At 41.4% G+C, this 20,388-nt stretch overlaps 1 protein-coding gene across 1 annotated transcript in view; it reads left to right on the forward strand.

The window, feature by feature from the left end:
* Positions 1-20,388, forward strand: part of TULP4 (TUB like protein 4) — a 272,567-nt gene that overhangs the window by 205,303 nt on the left and 46,876 nt on the right. Inside the window, exons 5-6 of the mRNA XM_074948695.1 lie at positions 7,703-7,883; positions 10,580-10,714. Of these exons, the coding sequence (XP_074804796.1) occupies positions 7,703-7,883; positions 10,580-10,714 (316 nt within the window). The remainder of the gene's footprint in view (positions 1-7,702; positions 7,884-10,579; positions 10,715-20,388) is intronic.

A 20,388-nucleotide genomic window follows, 5' to 3' on the forward strand; every position in this document is an offset into this window, starting at 1 on the left:
TGTTGTGTTGTCCACAATTTGCAGGTGTAGCGCCTATAAATGAGGGACGCACAAGGGAATACACAATGCTAATTTGGTGACTACATGGACTATAAAATGGTCTAACCAAAATCTTTCTGGAGATTCACATTTTTATATTAGAATAAGGACTGAAAATGTTTAGAGGTAATAATTTTCCATATACCTTGTCTGTTGTTAAATACATCTTCGTAAGCAGATATTTGTACGTTTGTTTTATGTTTTAATCAGTTTATAGTCCTTTAACCGTGGATCACAAAAAATAGATTTATCTTTATTAATATGATGGCGTTATGGCGAAGGGTGTAATGTGGATTCCTAGATGAATACTAATGTTTGGCCAGATGGCTGAATTAAAGCAAACAGAGCTTCTGATGCAGCCTTCTTGAACCATGTACTGCATTTCTGACAGTGCAGTTACAGTTGGCATTAATGTCTCTTTTTGCAGAGTGTCATTTTTGAGGTATCATTCTGTGATGAGCAATGCACGTGCATGCGCGAACACGGACACACACACACAGAGTTCAGCAACGCTAGAGCAAACGAAGCCAGAACGTAGGATACCAAAAGTGTCACTAAACTTAAGAAAGGAAGATTTCAGTAAGAAAAGATGATTAGTCAAAAAAAGCCCTAAAGTTAAATAAATTAAGTCAAATCCTTAGAGGTGAAATGGATGCTACTTAGAAAATCAATACTAGAGTTTCAGGAGATATGTGTACTGATGAACAAAAGGGAACCAGAAAGGCAAGGAGTAAATCAATATGCCCTAATGGCAAGGTTAGAGAGGCAATTCAAAACAGAAATTCTTCAAATGTGGAAATCTGACCCTAGAGAAGCCAATAAACAGGAGCATAAATTACAGGAGTTAAATTATAAGAGGGAAATTAGAAGGGCCAGAATGGAGTTAGAAGAGCAAATAGCTAAGCATGTAAAAACAAACAGCAAGAGATTCTTAAATGTACCAGAAGCAAGAAGACTGGAAGATTTGGTGGGTCACTGGATCACCAGAGGGTAAAGGGAATAATTAATGAAGATAAAGACATTACTGAGAAGCTACATTATTTCTTTGCATCAGTCTTCACCATCAAGAATGTTGGGGAGATTCCTGCCCTAGACATGCTCTTTCTTGGTAACAAAGATTCTCTTTCAGTATCTCATACTCTCAGAGATTGAGGTGACAGAAGAAGAGGTGCTGAAGCAGATTGACAATTTAAAATGCAGTAAGTCACCAGACCAAGGTGGCACATACTGAAGGCACTTAAGTATGAAGTGGCTAAGCTGCTAGCAAAAACATGCATCTCTCATTAAAAACAGCTTCTGTCGCAGACGATTGGAGGGTAGCAAATGTATCTGTATTTCAAAAGAAATGTAGGGATGATCTAGGGAATGATAAATCAGTATGTTTATATACCTGGCAAATTGGTTGAAATGATAGTTAAAAACAATAACAAAACACCCGGAAGATCATGATATGATAGGGACTAACCAGCATGGTTTGTGCAAAAGAAAATTGTGTTTTACTAGTCTTGTAGAAGTCTTTGAAGATGTCTATAAAGCAGTGGATAAAGGAGAACTGGTAGACATAATTTATATAGACTTGCAAAAGGCCTGTAACAAGGTCCCGCTCTAGAGCAGTGGTTCCCAAACTTTAAGAACCTGTGAACTCTTTTCAATAAACTGACAAGTCTTGCGAACCCCCTCCTAAAAATGAATATTTCCAGGGATTTTCTCCTTTACCTGAGTATAAATTATAAAAGCAGTGATCTTGCAAATATAAAATTTGTTTTTATGACATGCTTATTATGCACTATTTATTATTAAGTAATATTTACCATTACAGTATTTTTATTACATTATGAAAATGGCAACACTCCTCCAAGATCTCACTTTTGTAGCTTGTATCACTTTGAATAAGCCTGTTATAAGACAAGGCTCCTATGTTTCATCAAGGAGTATCAGATGTGAAACAGCATGAAGATATTTAAGAAGTCAACTCAGAGTTCCTACTACACAAGCATTCAGGTCTTGAGCAGTCCAGGCAAACGACGCACGTTACAACAAAGCTTAAACTTGTTCTTCATAATAATTTTAAGAACTATACTAGCTGTCTATTTAATTTTCAAAACAGCAAAAACTATCCCCCTCCCTTTCCATTTCTTATAAGGAGTCTTGATGTTTAAATTTCCTCAGTAGGATAGATATGCTTGCTTTGGTCTGCTTAGTTCTTGGAAGTCCAGGGGCTCCAGGCTGCTGGCCCCTTGCTGCCCGGGGTCCCTAGGGACAGCTCTGTCTGCCATTAGGGCATTTTTTCCCAAGAACCCCCTGTAACATTTCGCGAATCCCAGTTTGGGAACCACTGCTCTACAGGCTACTAAAAAAGGTAAGTAGTCATGGGGTTAGAAGCAAATTATTCTCATGGATCAAAAATTGGCTAGGATGCAGAAAACCAAGAGTAAGAGTAAATGGTTAATTTTCATAAAGGCAAAGAGTTAACAATGGGATAGCCCAGGGTTCTGTACTAGGTCCTGTGTTTCATATTTTTATTAATTATCTGGAAAGGAGGGTGAGCAGTGAGGTAGCAAAATTTGCAGATGACACAAAGTTATTTATGTTAGGACCAGAGAGAATTGTGAGGAACTACAGAGAGACCTAAACAAGCTAGATGACGGGCAACACAACGGCAAAGGAAAGCCATTGTCAATAAATGCAAATACACGTTGGAGGGGAAAATTTAAACTACCATACACACCTTACAAGGTTCTAAATTAGCTGTTTCAATTCAAGAAATGGTCCTGGGTTATACTGTAGACAACTCAGTGAAGACCTCTGCTCATATGCAGCTGTGATCTAAATAGCAAACAAGATGTTAGGATATATAAGCAATGGGATGGAGAATATGGAAAATATTATGATGCCTCTATATCAATCAGTGGTGCAGCCGCATCTCGAATACTGTGTACAGTACTGTTCGCCAAGACTCAAAAAGGCTATTATGAAACTAGAGCAGGTTCAGAGAAGAGCAATGAAAATAACCAGAGACCTGGAAAAACTCTCATATAAAGAGATATTGAAAAGATTGGAATTGTTCATCTTAGAAATGAGATGAATAGAGTGGATATGATAGCCTTTATAAAATGAGTGGTCTGTACGAGGGAAATCAGTCTGAATGGTGCAGGGATGGGAGATTGTTTACCTTAGAAGGAGATAAGTAGGAGGGGACATGATTGATATAAAAATAAAGAATGGTTTAGAGGTGTAGAAAAGGAAATTCTGTTCTCTCTGTCTCATAACACAGATATCTCTGGTCTTAGGAGATATTAGCTAAAAGCAGATGTGGATGGTCCATATGCCGTTGTAGGCAGTCTTGTCATACCATCCCCTCCATAAACTTATCAAGTTCAGCCTTGAAACAAGTTAAGTTTTTGCTTTCACTACTCCCCTTGGAAGGCTGTTCTACAACTTTGTTCCTCTGATGGTTAGAAACGTTTGTCTAATTTTCAGTCCTAAATTTGTTGATGACCAGTTTATATCCATTTTGTTCTTGTAGCAACCTTGGCCCTTAACTTAAATAATTCCTCTCCCTCCTTTCTGTTTTTATAGAGGGTAATCATATCTCCTCTCAGTCTTAGTTTTGCCAAACTAAACAAGCCAAGGTCTTTAAGTCTCCTCTCATAAATCAGGTTCTCTATTCTTCCGGTCATCCTCGTACCCTTCTCTGCACCTGTTCCAGTTTGAATTCATCTGTCTTAAATATGGGAGACCAGAATTTCACATGATGAGGTATTCCAGATGAGGTCTCACCAGTGCCTTGTACAGTGGTTATAACACTTGTATATCTCTACTGGAAATATCTCCCCTGATGCATCCTAAAATTGCATTAGCCTTTTTCATGGCTGCATCACATTGGCAGCTCACAGTCATCCTATGATTGACCAATACACTCAGGTCTGTCTTCTCCTCTGTCGTTTTCAACTGATAAGTCCCCAACTTATAATAAATACTGTTGTTAGTCCTTAAGCTCATGACCTTGTACTTTGCACGATTAAATGTCATCCCATTTGTATTACTCCAGTTTTCAAGGTCATCTACATGTTCTTGTGTGATAGTCCGGTCCATCGCCATATTGGCAATACCTCCTATCTTTGTGTCATCTGCAGATTTTATTAACACATTCCCACTTTTTGTCCCAAGGTCGTTAATGAAAATGTCAAATAAAATTTGTCCCAAGATCAAGCCTTGAGAAACTCCACTAGTAATGTCCCTCCAGCCTGACAGTTGTCATTTCAGCATGACCCATTGTAATCTCCTCTTTAACCAGTTCCTTACCCACCTTCCGATTTTTGTATTAATCCTCACCTTCTCCAATTTAACTATAATTTCCCATGTGGAACAGTATCAAATGCTTTCCTTATTGCTACAGTAGTTCAGCTGCCGAAAATCTCATTTTGACAACATTATTGCTAAGCACCCACTGTGCTTGGTACTTTGCAAACAAGTATGAAGGAACATTCCCTGTAACAGATCAAATTCAGTCAGTTTTACAATCAGGTGAAATTCAAAGTAGATCGGTCAAAAAAACAGTCTGTGTTGTCGCGGCATGACGTGAAGGTGGTGATTATCTGTGGAAGGCTTTGCGGAAGATGAACAGTTAGAGGAGGTATTGGAAGGAGAAGTAGGAGGTTTTTTGTGCACAGGAAGATTGGGCGGGGAGGCAACAGTTCAAATCTCAGGGCAGCCTGAAAGGAGACAAGAAGATGAGAGTGGGAGACGAGTACAAATGGTGACAAATAAGAGGCAAGGTTTGGCTGAGCAAAGGGAGAGCGTTTCCAGCCTCATACTTAAAGATGATATTGGCAGGCTGGTAACCAAACCATTATTTAGCATATACATTAATCAGAATTTAGCACACAAGCATTTGTATCACAAAGTGATTATAGTTAATGACCAAATTCTGCTTTGACTTATAGCAGTGCTAATGTGGAATAACGCCATTGCCTTCAATAAGGCCTTCATTGAAGTTCCCCTGTGGAGCTACGCCAGGTTTGTACCAGTGTAAATGAGAGCAGGATTTGGCTTGCATTGTTTAATTTTATTTTTTTTAAACTTCCAGCCATGAAAAGCTTCCCCAAGCTCCTCCCCCATTTGCATTACCTCCTCTCACTTTCAGCCTTCTGTAGCTGTTGATCAGCACATGATGGGAAATATGGAATGCGTCCTCCTTTCATCTGCTTGGAAAGAACTTTACAATTACATTTCTGTCTGAAACTTTTTAAAGTACTATTTGTACCAGTAAAACCTAGGATCACTGTAGCAGATGAGAAAATAAAATCTGTATTTCCCCTCTCCCCAGCTTGTTTAATTTGTACATTTTCACTGTTTCCCCTGTGTAGTCAGTCATTTTCCCTTTTTATTTGTATGAGTGCTTCACACAGCAACAGGTTAGAGAAACACACTTGAAATAATGAAAAATGTAAGGGTAAAACCACAAAATTAGGTAGTGCACTAAGGGGCAGATGTAGTACATGAAACTACTTTTAATTCCTTTTTGGAAACTCACTAGATTTCAAGTTGTTCAGTTAAATTTGCCTAAAATATACGTGTCTCGGTTAGAACTATGTGGTAGCAGCAGCTGCCTTGAATAATGCATTTGTCATTTCATGGATTCATTATTATAAATTATTTATTGTTGGTTGCCAGTCTTCTAAAATTCTCTAAACACAGAGATCTTAACTTGTTCAAAGCATAAAGGCACAGGACATGCTTAAGGGAGAGAGAACTGTAAGTTCCAGTTTCTGTGGACTTACTGCATCTTCGTTAAATACTATTTTAAACAAGAAAAAGCCTCACATCATCCATTTTGTGTTTGATATATTGGGTGGAAGCTCTCCTCTATCTTTTCCTGAAGGTGTAACATATTGCCTTCCTCCTGGGCTATAATGATCTAGTTCCAGTTGATTGATTGTATTGTCTTTTGTCACGGTTGTCGGAGGACATTCTCCCACTTTCTCCCAAACTGTCGCTCATCAATTGAATAACTCATCCTCCTCTATCCACCTTTGTGTTTCTCATAATCCATTTGATATCTCTGCTAAAACCTCACTTAGTCATCTGTCCCTTTAATATTGTTAACAGCTGACACAATCTCCTTTCGCCGCCTCTTGGTGTTCTGGATTATATAAACTCTAGAGGTATTGTAAACACTCTTGTAATCTTTCTCTCACATGCCATTAACAGCAATAAGGGCAAGGTTCAAATAATGTGTAGGGGTTCCATTTAAAATAAAGGTTTCAGAGTAACAGCCGTGTTAGTCTGTATTCGCAAAAAGAAAAGGAGTACTTGTGGCACCTTAGAGACTAACCAATTTATTTGAGCATATGCTGTCGGATGCATACTGTGGAAAATACAGAAGATGTTTGTTTTTATACACACAAATCATGAAAAAATGGGTGTTTATCACTACAAAAGGTTTTCTCTCCCCCCACCCCACTCTCCTGCTGGTAATAGCTTATGTAAAGTGATCACTCTCCTTACAATGTGTATGATAATCAAGGTGGGCCATTTCCAGCACAAATCCGGGTTTTCTCCCCCTGCCCCCCCCCCCACAAACCCACTCTCCTGTTGGTAATAGCTTATCTAAAGTGATCACCACACACACACACACAAACCCACTCTCCTGTGTGATCACTTTAGATAAGCTATTACCAACAGGAGAGTGGGTTTGTGGGGGGGGGGGCAGGGGGAGAAAACCTGGATTTGTGCTGGAAATGGCCCACCTTGATTATCATACACATTGTAAGGAGAGTGATCACTTTACATAAGCTATTACCAGCAGGAGAGTGGGGTGGGGGGAGAGAAAACCTTTTGTAGTGATAAACACCCATTTTTTCATGATTTGTGTGTATAAAAACAAACATCTTCTGTATTTTCCACAGTATGCATCCAATGAAGTGAGCTGTAGCTCACGAAAGCTTATGCTCAAATAAATTGGTTAGTCTCTAAGGTGCCCCAAGTACTCCTTTTCTTTTTATTTAAAATAAACAAATTTGTTTGTCCTGAGTCCTCACCTGAAAACTTACTCAGGTTTTAGGAACTTAAACTTTAAACCCCATGGTCATCCTTAAAGGTAATTTAATTGTCTTCCCTTCTTCCAAGTACACTCAGAGTCTGGGTAAGTGAGGAACACAATCAAGTTTATTTAGGGATAAATAGACAATCGAATAAACTATTAAACTAATGAGGCCAGCTGGTTGATTTCCAGTCCCTCTAAAGTTCTGCCTCCCAGCAGAATTCCCTCCTAGGCCTCACCCGAAAATCCAGTCCACCCCACTTCAGTCAGGTGGGTAGAAAGTTCTCTCTTCAGTCCCACTCTCATTGAGGTCAACAGGAGCAATATCCTAATGCATAAGCAGAAGGGGGTAAATTAAGGTTGCACAGGCAGCCTTATTTCTTGCATTTCCTAATTTATGAGTGCTTGACTTTGCAACCTTAACAACATTCTTTGAACATGTTTTATCTGGGTTGTAGTACCAGTTTAGAGACTGACCCGTGGAACACCTCACTACTTTGCTTTGGATTAATTTTCAATGCACCTAGTTAATTGACAAGATGTATTCTAAGAAGTCTTAAATCAGTTACATTTGATGGAACTGTCTCTCTCTTAAGTGTCCCATTCTGTTGTTTTCAGGTACTGTTTGGCACTGCTGATGGTCAGGTTATCGTCATGGACTGCCATGGCCGAATGCTGGCACATGTTCTCCTTCACGAGTCAGATGGCATCCTCAGTATGTCTTGGAACTACCCCAGCTTCCTGGTGGAAGACAGCAGTGAAAGTGACACAGATTCTGATGACTACTCCCCACCGCAAGGTGATGTTGCCTTCAGCTTCTTTTGTTTAATGTTTGCTAACACTTAACTAACAGCAGTGCCATGGAGCAGTCATGCTTTATAGTAGTATTGGAACATACATCTTCCAAGGTTTCATCCACAAGGGGCAGCGGATAGAACACTGAATAGGGAGTGAAAGACCTGCATTCTATTCCCACATCTGCCACTGACCCACTGCAAGTCACTCCCCTCTCTGTCCCCATTGGTAAAATAGACATAATGATACCTTCATAAAGTGCTTTGAGATCTGTGAGTGAAAAACATGGCGTAAGAGCAAAGTAGTATCATTACTGAGCATGTCTGACACATTTTAGCAGTATAAGCCAGTTGTCCTCATGCATATTGTCAGAGGACAGGTAGTCAGAGAAACTAGTGCATTATAATATAGATCCATATAAAGGGTCACCCATGGCAATAATATTTCCAGTACTGTTAAACATATCTATAAATAGTGTGAGTTTTATTTCCAAGAAATCCTGTTAACCAGTGATCATGCTTCTCAGTATAAAGTCCCTCCCTGCTAGTACTGAGCTTAGTACTTTTCATAAAAGGATTAGATGTGAAAATAGCCCTGCGGTTACACTAGCTAGGAAAAGGGTGATTAGGCTTATCAGTCTTCATGCTTCCAAGCATACATTAATTGCCAGTTGCGGTCAGGATGAAGTCCCTTCCTCCCTACCATGGTATAGTATCGCATGATTAGGTGCACCAATTGGTTTTTAAACCATCATAGAAGTTAGAAATGGCAAAGACCTAATAGATGGTTGTGTCCATTCTCCTGCAAGGGCAGGATATAGTCCCCCAGTAAAAGGACAGTTCAGATACTAAACTGATACTCCTCTTGGCTAGTCCTGGGGACAAAATTGTTATTCCAGTATATCAAGTCCAACTAATTTAAAGAATGATATAACTGTTGATGGGACAGTGGAAAATTAAAGTACATATTGACTAAAGATGAGTCTGAACCAGCACCTCAGATCTGATCTGTTGGTTCCAAACATGCCCTGGCAGTTCAGATCTACTTCAGATCCACTCCAAAAGGGGCATGTTTTCTGTAACCAGTTTAGGGGTAACTTAGAATGGCAGAAATCTTGTGAGATCAGCTAGCGAGAGTTCAGCACCGTTGAACCTGGGTTTAGCTCAGGCTTTCATATGGATATGAATCACCACCTCAGCCCCTCTCCAGTAGTGGTGGAGCCTTGCCTTTGTAAAAGAGGATGAAAAGGATTCCTGTCACTTCAGATTTCCAAGGAAGCTTTAGATGAATGGCAAGGAAAAAGTTAGTTGTATTTTGTTGCCATTTTGCAATACCAAGGGTCCAATTTTGGGGTGGTGGATTTGGATGAAGGATGGGAGAGAACTAGCAACTCAAAATGATCCTTCATAGAGCAGGAAACATGCTCACTGGTGCTGAGTCAATCAGGAGTGGGTGGACTCTCATTACAGGCCTGCTTCTAATGATTATTCTAATATGATGTGTTCTTTTTAAAGCTTTACAGGTGCATCAGAAACTTCTCAAAGGTGACAAGCCTTTGACTCACATAGATGTGTGGGAGGGACTTGACGTGTGATGGATTTTTACTCATCTAAAAAACAATGCCAATTTATGTATTTATTTGGAAATGTACCAACTATAGGACAATTTCTTTCCTCCAGGTACTTTTTTGATCACCCCTCTTGTGAGTTCTGGAAGCACTGCCATTCTTAGCCAACTGTGTCATATTTGATTACTCAAAATGCACTGTGCTTGGGTCCTGATAACTGTCTTATCTAGGGACTGCAATGTCTTCTGTCAGAACCAGTCAAAGAAGAGAATTAAATAATGAATGATACAGATGGTGCTATTGGTCATTAAATATTAAATACAAAGGAAGTTTCACATGAACACTGAAAAATAAGCTTATGGAGGCAAAGACATTTTAAGAAATGGTCACCAAAGCACCGTTTGCTCATATCCCCCTTGCATGTAGGCATCAAGACATATTTGGACTCTGGTCAGAGGATACACTAGTTAACGCTTAACATGTAAAGCACTGAAATCTGTAAGGGGTTAGTTGCTATACTCAGATGCACTTACGATGTTCCTGGTGTCTTCAGCAGAATCCCCCAATGTGATAAAATGTAGCAAGCATATAATTGTAAGTATGATTATAATGGTATAATGCAGTATTATATGTATAGTGCTTTATAGGTGTGCTGTGGTAAAAATGTCTGGTACCTAGTCTTAGTCACTTCTTGGTGACACTGACTACCCAGTACTTTCAAACGCCAGCTGAAATGAATGACTCCACCCTCCCGTCAGTGGCTGTGGAGAGAGAGAGAGAGAGAGGCATAGGCCTAAAATGGAATAACAACAGAGTTTCAGGCAAGGAATACTAGAATACCGTAGAGGAGTGGAAAATTTGCTTTCAGTTTCTTGCGATCACACTCTAGAGGTACTGTCCTTCAGATGGGGAGGGTACAGGTCAGAGGTTGGTTTCATAGTGTCAGAGGAGCAGGCTAACTAGCCAAGTGTATTTTGCCTTTGCTCACGTCCATTGGGAAAAAATAACCAGGCAGAATTCAAGTCTCAGAACTGGTCATTGTGACAGTAGGCTGGACTGAAATGTGCTTTTACCTGGGTTTAATCGCATTTGATAGCTCCTTTTTCGCTTACTCAACAATCTTGTTTTTGCAGATGGTCCAGCTGCATATCCAGTCCCGGTGCAGAACACCAAACCACTACTCACTGTCAGCTTCACGTCAGGAGACATTAGTTTAATGAACAACTATGATGACTTGTCTCCTACTGTCATCCGCTCAGGGTTGAGAGGTACAAAAGAGAGACATCCCTCCCCTCACATACACAGTTTTTCTTCTGATGGTTTTATTTATTTATTGTCTATATGGTTGTGTTTAGTGTCTTGCCTGGTACCTGCTACAGTGATTCTCATTGTCAGCAGTGACACCTATTGATATAATAGCAAAGCACAGCTATTAGACTTCTTGCTTTTGAAATAAGCTGGTAGCTGATTTTATATTTTTAGGAGGCATTTCGGATATTAAAACCTGTTTAAACAGTTTGCTTTCCTCCAGGCTAATGCCATAATGGTCCTGCCTATACGTGGTTGTTTATGAATGCCCAGGTAACTTAGTTTTCTTTGTATCCTAAATTCATTATAGGATCAGTCATTCTTGTATCAGCCAAATGTAAGTTATAGCTGGTAGAGTTATTGAGTATTAGGTAGAAATATTAAGATGCAAGTCATTTTGAGAAAAGGAAAACTCCAGTGATTAGTTATAATACTGTAGGCAGCTAAATATTTACTAAGTCTGTCTGTCTATGTGCACATGCACACCTTCTTGCAGAGTAAGACACTGTCATCAGGCTGCTGTCCCAACTGGGAGTGGTGTCTTGCTGTGTTTTGGTAGGCATGTGCCTGCTACAGATTCCCCTTTCAAACTTCCCAGAAATTGTCCACGGAGTCTTTCTGCAGATAAATAGGCCTTGTGGGGTCAATTTGATTACAAATATCCCATGCACATTAATCATAACAAAAGTCCTATTACTATAGTCTGGATTTCCCCAGCATAGTCTGAACAGTGTAACATACAGCCGTAGTGTCCCTCACTGTGCCCCACTTCTCCGGTGCAGCCCTCTCCAGTCCTTATGCTAGGACAGCTGGGAATCATTAGGAAAGGGACAGATAATAGTAAGAAAATATCAGATTGCCTCTATATAAATCCATGGTACACCCACACCATGAATACTGCGTGCAGATCTGGTCGCCCCATCTCAAAAAGGACATATTGGAATTGGAAAAGGTTCAAAAAAGGGCAACAAATGATTTGGGGCATGGAACAGTTTCCATAAGAGGGGAGATTAATAAGACTGGGTCTTTCAGCTTGGAAAAGAGACAGCTAAGGGGGGATATGATAGTCTATAAAGTCATGACTAGTGTGGAGGAAGTAAATAAGGAAGTGTTATTTATTCCTTCTCATAACACAAGAACTAGGGGTCACCAAATGACATTAATAGGCAGCAGGTTTAAAACAAAAGGAAGCACTTCACTCAATGCACAGTCAACATGTGGAACTCTTTGCCAGAGGATGTTGTGAAGACCAAGACTATAACAGGGTTCAAAAAAGAACTGCCTAAGTTCATGGGGGATAGGTCCATGAATGGTTATTAGCCAGGATGAGCAGGGATGCAAAACCATGATCTAAAGTATCCCTAGCCTCTGTTTGCCAGAAGCTGGGAATGGGCAACAGGGGATGGATCACTTGATGATCACCTGTTCTGTTCATTCCCTCTGAAGCACCTGGCATTGGCCACTGTCTGAAGACAGGGCTAGATGGACCATTGGTCTGACCCAGTATGGCCGTTTTTAAGTTCTTATCCCTTCCAGCTGGAGTGCCACCCTGCTGTTCCCAGCAGAAACCCTCACAGCCTCTCTGCTGGGAGCATCCTTGCCAGGGGAGCATCCCTCTCAGTGCCTCTCGGTCCAGCTCTGGAGATGTCAGCTGGTAAGCTTCTCTTTTGCTGCCCAGGCTTCAGCCCTCTCCGGCCCTTGTCTTCAGCCCTCTGGCTTAGAGCCAGCAGGCAACTCTCTTCCCTGCTTCTCCTGCCTTCAGCCCTCCGGCTCTAGCACTCTGGCTTGGGGACACCATCCAGCAAACGCATCTTAATGCTCTCCTGCCTTCAGCCTCCCCCCCAGGTCCCAAACATATGGTCTCCTAGCCAATTTCTCCCTCTTCAGCTTTCCCCAGAGACATCTTCCAATCTCCCACCTCTCCTGACTGACTCTCACAAGGACTCTCTCCCTCATTGAGTCTCCTCTGACGTAACCTGGCAACCCTTACCTGCCCTTCCTGACTGAACCAGTCTGCTCTGGCACCGGGGAGCTGGAACTACTTCATTTACTGGGGCCAGCTTCCCAGGCCCCAATTCAACAAAGTACTTAAGCACATCCTTAAAATTAAGTGTGTGACTAAGTCCCATTGATTTCAGTGGGACTTAAACAAATGCAAAACTGCTTTGCTGAACTGGGTCCTAACATACTTCTCAGGATGGGTAAGAGAGGCAGAATCTGGCCTCGAAGATAGTGCATTGCAGTAGGAGTCTGGAGATTTGGGCTCTGTTCCTGGGTGACCTTGGACAAGCCACTTCAGCTCTCTGTGCCTCAGTTTCCCCATCTGTAAAATGGGGGTAATGATACTGATCTTCTTTTGTAAAGCACTTAGAGCTCTATAGATGAGAAGCCATATATAAGAGCTGCATGTTATAATCATAGATGGTCAAAAGTGCATTTTTAGTCAGAACTAAAAAGAATTGAAGAAATGAGTTTATTGATCTCCTGATATTTACAGTATCCACACAAACAAAAACTACAACTTCATCCTTAATACCTATATTTTAGAAATTTACGTAAAAAAATATTTACACAAAATGCACTATGGTCATTTCACCCTTTACCATTTTCTATGCATATGTGTAACATACACCATGTACAATTATAGTTCTAGTTATACTATATGTACTAGTCAGTGCTTGAGATCAGACCATGGATGAGGGGGTTAGGGACTGAGTTTGCTGGGGGAAAGTGAAGTCACTTGAGCAAATCTGGGGGACTTTTTATTAGGATTTTTTTAAATTATGCACTTTCCCAATGTTTCAATGAGACATTTTGCACATGGTTAACTCAAACATTTCTGATTTTCTAGATCTGAGAATAAATTCAAGCCTGAATGCAAAGTGAAGTGCATTTCTTAAGGATTTGCTAGTTTTCTAGATCTTAAGGATTTCTTAAGGATTTGCCAGTTTTCTAGATCTGAGAATAAATTTAAGCCTGAATGCAACATGAAGTGCATTTTCTTAAGGATTTGCAAATTGTTTAACATCATCATATTTTTCCAGATTCAAATGATTTTCTTTAAACGTGGTTTGATATTTCAAGTCCCACTGAGCCAGGGCTGAGTATTCAAGATTCAGATTACATAAAGAATAGCTAGCTTTAGGTCACCACTATTAACAATGATCTTTTAGGAGTGTGACAGATTCTAGTTACCAATCTGCCTGAAGCGTCAGGTGATCAGGCTGAGGCTGCAGGATCATTTTTGTTTTTTTTTTTCGGCGGGGGGGGAATGAAGGAGCACACCAAGGGTCTAAGTTTTAAAGCTTTATTAGTAATATAATAAAGTAACAGCAGAGAGTGCTGGGGGGGCAGGGGTTCCCCACGTCACACAGAGGAAGGAAGAAAGCGTTAGTGCCCCAAGCCCTATCCCACTTTCATACTCGCACACGCACTACCCGAGGCTGGCCAGGCCTGGGTGTAACGTAAGAAGAGGAGGGGGAGGGGTGGACGGGAGTTCTGTCCTGTGCACACAGATCGTCCAGGGTCCGCTGTTGATCTCCGATTTGCCTCGGCTCTCAGAAGGGTTTTTAAGTCCTGAGTTCTTTTGGGGGCATTTCATTCAGCGACCTCTGTTCCCCGTGCTCTTTGTATCAGTCCAAACCGGGTCTCTGTGGCCTCCTCAGCTTTCCCAAAACACATCAGCTCCAGGGATGCAAAACTTTGTTTCCCCCCCCTTTCTGCTGGCCTTCGCCATCTCATTCGTTTTTGCAATCTCTGCAGTCCTGCTCAGCTTAGTTCTCCTTTTCTTATGGCTGGCTGGGGTTGGCTAAGATATGAATAGAGCTGCAGACTTCTCGTCGGGCTCCATGACCTTGGACTGGGGCCAGCGTCTTATCTTCTGACTGAGCTTGCTGAAGTATTGAGTTAACCCATTCTCTGCTCTCTTCCTCCCTCTCCCTTTGGCCTCTCGCAGCCTGCAAAGGAATCTTCCACTCCACAGTCACACCTTTGTCCCTTCCCAAAATGCCTTGCGAAGCTTGCAATAGCATTAGCAATATACAATGCTGATCTGCCTCTCCCAGGGGACCCCCTGAGGGATGGGGCCATTGGGGTATGACAGGAGCTCCCCATGTAGGGTGACTTTTATCATAGTAAATCCAGATACAAGGATCCTGGAAGCCCCTCTAGTAAAGCCTGGAAGCTCTGCAGAGAAAACCGCCATAAGTCCAGGAAATCTTTGGCATAGGCTTCTGATCAAGGAAGTTGTTAGCTTTGGTGACATCAACAAGACAGACATCCTCAGGTTTCATTTTTTCTTCTATTTCCACCAATATTATGTCTTTAAAAGTCTGCAAAAATACATATAAAAAACTAGTGACATCTCAGCATTAATCTTGAATTATCAAAAACTTCTAAGTCAGGAAGTTGCAGTAGTTGAAATTGGTCCTCCAAGAATTAACTCAGCCACCTTGCATTCTGGTTGTATCTTCTAGGCCGGTTTTCTTTTAAAATATAACCTTTAGTATTCTATTGTTGGTTTGTTATTCCTGTGTATAATAAAAAAGAACATGAATTAATGCTGGTGTAGTGTAGGGACCCTAAATTTTGGGATTTCCTGTCTTTTGAACATTAGCTATTTCAGCCCTAACATTGCATAGGTTTTTGCGTAGAATTAAACTACTGCTACTGGGGGGCAGATCCTTAGCCACACTATGGTAGTTTGGCACAGTTGGTGCAAAGCTGCCCTAAAACCAGCTTGGTTAGCTTTGGGAATATCACCTTGTATGGGGGATCCTTGGGTGACATGGAGGCTCCTATGAAGCCTACCCTCATGCCCTCTCCAGCCCAATGGGCTCAGTCAGGGAAATGGTGTCATGGTGGGAGGAACCCCTATGACCTGGGAATCCCCAACTGCCAGAATGGCTCCTTGGTGCCATAGGGAGCTGGGACAGTTTAGAGCTGCTTTCTGGTCTAATGTCCACCAGGGGACCGGCCCAGCATTCAGTCAAGGAACAAGAGGCACAAGTCATACCCCATTCCATTTCCAGAGCTGTGCTGAGCACAGTGCTGCCATGACCCAGGATCTGGGCCTCTGTCTGTCTGTCTCTTCTCCCACTACCCTTTACTAGATGGAATATCAGACCTCCTGAAGTATGTATGACCATGTAACCCCCCCCCAATCCGCCCGGGCTAAATGCTAGGGCACAAGCTATAGTATCAGCATCTTTAAAGATTGTGAGCCTGACTGTGTGATTGATTTCAGTTGGAATGGAGGATGCTTAGCACCTTGTAGGATCAGACTATTGAGAGGCAATGGGGGAGGCAGAGAGAGAGCGGTTATGTCACCATTTTGTGGCTTGAGCCTACCCATGATCTGCTGTATACCTGTAGGTATTTCAGGGGTTGCTGCTGTAAGTTTATTCGTATTTCCTGTGTTTTTTCCTCTTGTCAAAAGAGTGGTCATGCATCTTTGTAACTTTTGGTGGTTATCATCCCGTGCTAAGGATGTGGGAGAACTTGAGAACAACTCACGGAGTTTCTCTGTGCTCTCTAGCTACAGAGGGCACTACTAGAAGTGCCTCATATTAACTGGATAATCTTCAATATTGCATGTGAACTCTCGTCTATGGGTCTGTGTTTGAAATATGCAAATATTGCTCTGTGGACTCTGCAGCAGGCTCCTCCGTCTGTATATACTGCTGAAGGCTACTATATGTATTTTCCAAATAGGCCTCTGTGAGGATATCGCACCCAAAGCAACATCAACATCCTTTTGCTGTTATACCAGCTTTGCTTTAGGTGTAAAACATTCTGTCACTTTGCCAGGAACATTCATATTATGTTGCATTCAGAAAAAAGCTGCTTTCGCTGTTGGAAGAAAATTTGCTTTTCCCAAACTCAAATTCCTCTTTCCATCCACCAAAGATGCATGGAAATTCTAACAGACCTGAGGCAAGTTAAATATAGACTCATAGACTTTAAGGCCAGAAGGGATCATCTAGTCTGACCTCCTGCCCATTGCAGGCCGCAGAACCTCACCCACCCACTCTTGTAATAGACCTGTAAATATAGGTCCTGCGTTATTCAACAGTCTCCCTTTAATCCTTACATTTTACCTTTTAGTTTATGCCCTAGATGCAAGCTGTGTCTCTGCCTACGCTGAACCCAACTCTCTGTTACAGTGAGTTGCTTTTCTTTCAGGGTTCAATTGTCCCTGAGGGCACAGCCCAGAATAAGAGTTTGTGTGGAGTAACGTTGTCCCAGAAGGAATGTGTCCCAGAGCTCCAGGGCATTGAACTCGTATCTGCTACTACACCTCTTCATGGGAGGCAGCTTACTATCCCTCATGTGGTAGGCCAGTTCTGGTGGCTTTTATCATCACCAGGAAAGCTGAACTAACAAGACACATGCCAGTCTTTACCAGGATCACTCTGCTTGTGATCCTTCCACTTCTTCCCCCCACACATACACCTCCCATCGGTCTCTGTCTGTTTAAACTTTAAGCTCCTTGGGTCAGGGACTGTGTCTTCTGCATTTAAGAAATGCCAGCCCCATTCTGTGTGAGACCACAAACTAAATAATAATTATATAAACTGTAACTGTAATTATTCGAAGGACAGATGTTCTAAACCCAGAAAGCTACATAAGCCACACTAATGTCCTTGTTCTCTTTCTTGAAATGAGGACAAGAAGAGGCCAAAAAGTATTAGAAATGAGATCCCCACCTCTACTTAGGCCTCTTTGCACCAGGTAAAAGAGGTGGAGCAACACAAATAGGTTGTAAAAGCCCCAGTTGCTGCCAGGGAAGATTCCCCTGGTGCAGGAACTGAGGAAAATAGCTGTGAGGCTGTTATTCAAGAACCCCCCCCACAAGCCCTGGCAGAGGGGCATGTTGTATGTGTGGTGGGGTGGCTATGGGGAGAAGAGGGACATATTGGGGGTAGGGCTGCAGCACATAGCATTGTGCAGATTCCAGAAAGGCTGCCACGTCTTAGACTTCAAAGCTGTCTAAATTATGCCGGGGGCCGCTCCAGCTTCTGGAGCAGGCCAGGATCAAAAGGGCACAAAGGTGTCTTAAATCCACCATAATCCCCCTCTTCCTACTAGGTTGAGAGTTCAAGTATGGCACAGCACATCACCTCAGACTTTTGCCCAAAAGAGGTTGTTCTGTTCTCTTGGGTAAACAGAATTAGGAAGGTTATTAGAAATGGGTTTGGTCTGTCTGTCTCATTGATTTCTAATATGTCTGTCATAGTATCCTAGGAAGAGAAATTAAATCCTACTGTAGAAACACTTTAAGGGAGAGAATTTAGAGGAACATCATGCGTGCTAGTCTATGAAAAAATCCACTTGAGAAACAAATATCCTGTTTCTGTTATGTTCAGAAGCATAATCCCAGTGAGAAATATCAGAGAGGCAACAGTTGCAGTAATACAAAACCATATTAAAATTGCACATAGAAGTCCCTGAAAATGACAAGTTGACAACTTAAAACAATTCTGAGATCCTTTCTGCCAACTCTCATTTCTCTTCTGCGTCTTCATTTGAAGACCACTTCTTGCCCATAAATGTCTTCAAAAGTTCTTAGAGAAACAAAGTGGGCGAAGTAATATCTTTTATTGGATCAGTTTCTGTTGGTGAGAGAGAGAAGGTGGAACAGATTGTTTTGCATAAGTAGTTAACATAGTTCAAGGAATCATTCATGGAACAGTGGCCTATTAATACTTCTCCATTCGTTGGGAGGGGGGAGGGGAAAACCAGGGGTAGGGGGTTAGTGAGTTATAGATAGTTGTTATAAGCCATAAATCTAGTGTCACTGTTCAGTCCACAATTTTTAATGTCTAGCAGAGTTATTAATTTAAATTCCCAGACTCATCTTTTGAAGGTGTTTTGTAGGTTTCCTTTGAGGATGAGGATTGAGATAGAGTGTAGAATACAGTATAAATAGAGTACAGTATATATATAGACCTGTAAATATATACACTTATATATATATATTTACAGGTCTATATATTTACAGTATATTTAAATATACTGTATTTATATATTTAAATATATAGAGTGTATATATTTACAGGTCTATATATTTACAGTATATAGAGTACAGTATATATATATCTGTAAATATAGGTCCTGCGTTATTCAACAGTCTCCCTTTAATCCTTACATTTTACCTTTTAGTTTATGCCCTAGATGCAAGTGATCGCTTTGTGAAAATTGTTCACCCATAGGTGATACAGTGTTTTGTCTTTTATTATTATTCTGTGAGAGTTCATTTGAGAGTGCAGTGATTGTCTGTCTGGTTTCACCCACATTGTTGGGGCATTTGGTGCACTGGATGAGGTACAGCACATGTTGGGGAGTTGTTTGAAGGACCTCTCCAAGCTCATCATTAGAAGCAGGCTCCCCACAGACCAGCACACATCAACTCACCAGACCCTGCCAGAACAGCAGATGCAAAATCTGTAAACGTATTTCTTCTGCTACGATGATCAATACCCTCCACAACACACTTTTCAAGATTGATGGGTCCTACACATGCCTGTCACATGTGGTATACCTCATCCAGTGCACTAAATACCCCAGTGACAACCACGTGTGTGACATGAGACTATCACTGCGTTCTCAAATGAATTTTCACAGAAAAATAATAAAAGACAAAAACACCCTATCTCCTGTGGGTGAACACTTGTCACAGAGATCACTCCATATCTGATCTCTCAGTCCTCATCTTCATAGGAAACCTGCACAACACCTTCAAAAGATGAGCCTGGGAGTTTAAATTCATAACTTTGCTAGACACTAATGACTGAATAGAGACACTGGATTTATGGTTTATTACAATAATCTGTAACCTACTAACCACCACCCATAGGTTCTCCCCCCTCCCCCCATGACTGGAGAGGTATTAATGGGCCGCTTCACTCTGTTTCAAGGGGTCATTCAATCTGTTCAACCTTGTATTTAGCTGTGACGCTCTGAGTACATTTCTCAGAGCTGAAGAAGAGCTCTGTGTCAGCTCAAAAGCTTGTCTCTCTCTCCAGCAGAAGTTGGTCCAATAAAAGATACTACCTCACCCACCTTGTCTCTCTAATATCCTGGGACCACCACAGCTACAACAACACTGTATTCGAAAGGTTCTTGGCAGACTGAGCATCCCCAGCCAAGCACAGAGTTTGCCTGGCCTGCCTTCCATCTCTGGTTTAAAGGGAAAAGTCTCTTCAGGCCTGCTCTGTAGTCCTTGCACACACACACAACTGCCATTGACCTTGAAGGCAGCAACGCAAAATCTTATTCCTGTGCTCTTGCTGAAGTAGATAGGGGGCTGGAGGGCGTCGGGGGCAGAAATCAGCATCCCAAAATAAAGGCCTGGGCAGATGTCTGTAGGAGAGGGATCCCTATTGATCAAAAGAGAGTAACTGTGTGTGTATTGATGTGTATATTGTGTATAACATCTATAATACATTATTTTATTCCTTGCTGCTACTTGCATCCAAAATGTAGGCCCTGATATACATTGTAGACTCTTTGCAAAGCTAAAGAAGGCAATATAGTTTTTACATACCTGTTATATTTTATTAAAGATAGAGCAGATAACATTTCAAAAGTGCATAAGTGACATATTAGCCTAAGAGTCATTGAAAGTCAGTGG

This window comes from Natator depressus, chromosome 3, assembly GCF_965152275.1.
Source record: "Natator depressus isolate rNatDep1 chromosome 3, rNatDep2.hap1, whole genome shotgun sequence".
Classification (NCBI taxonomy): domain Eukaryota; kingdom Metazoa; phylum Chordata; order Testudines; family Cheloniidae; genus Natator; species Natator depressus.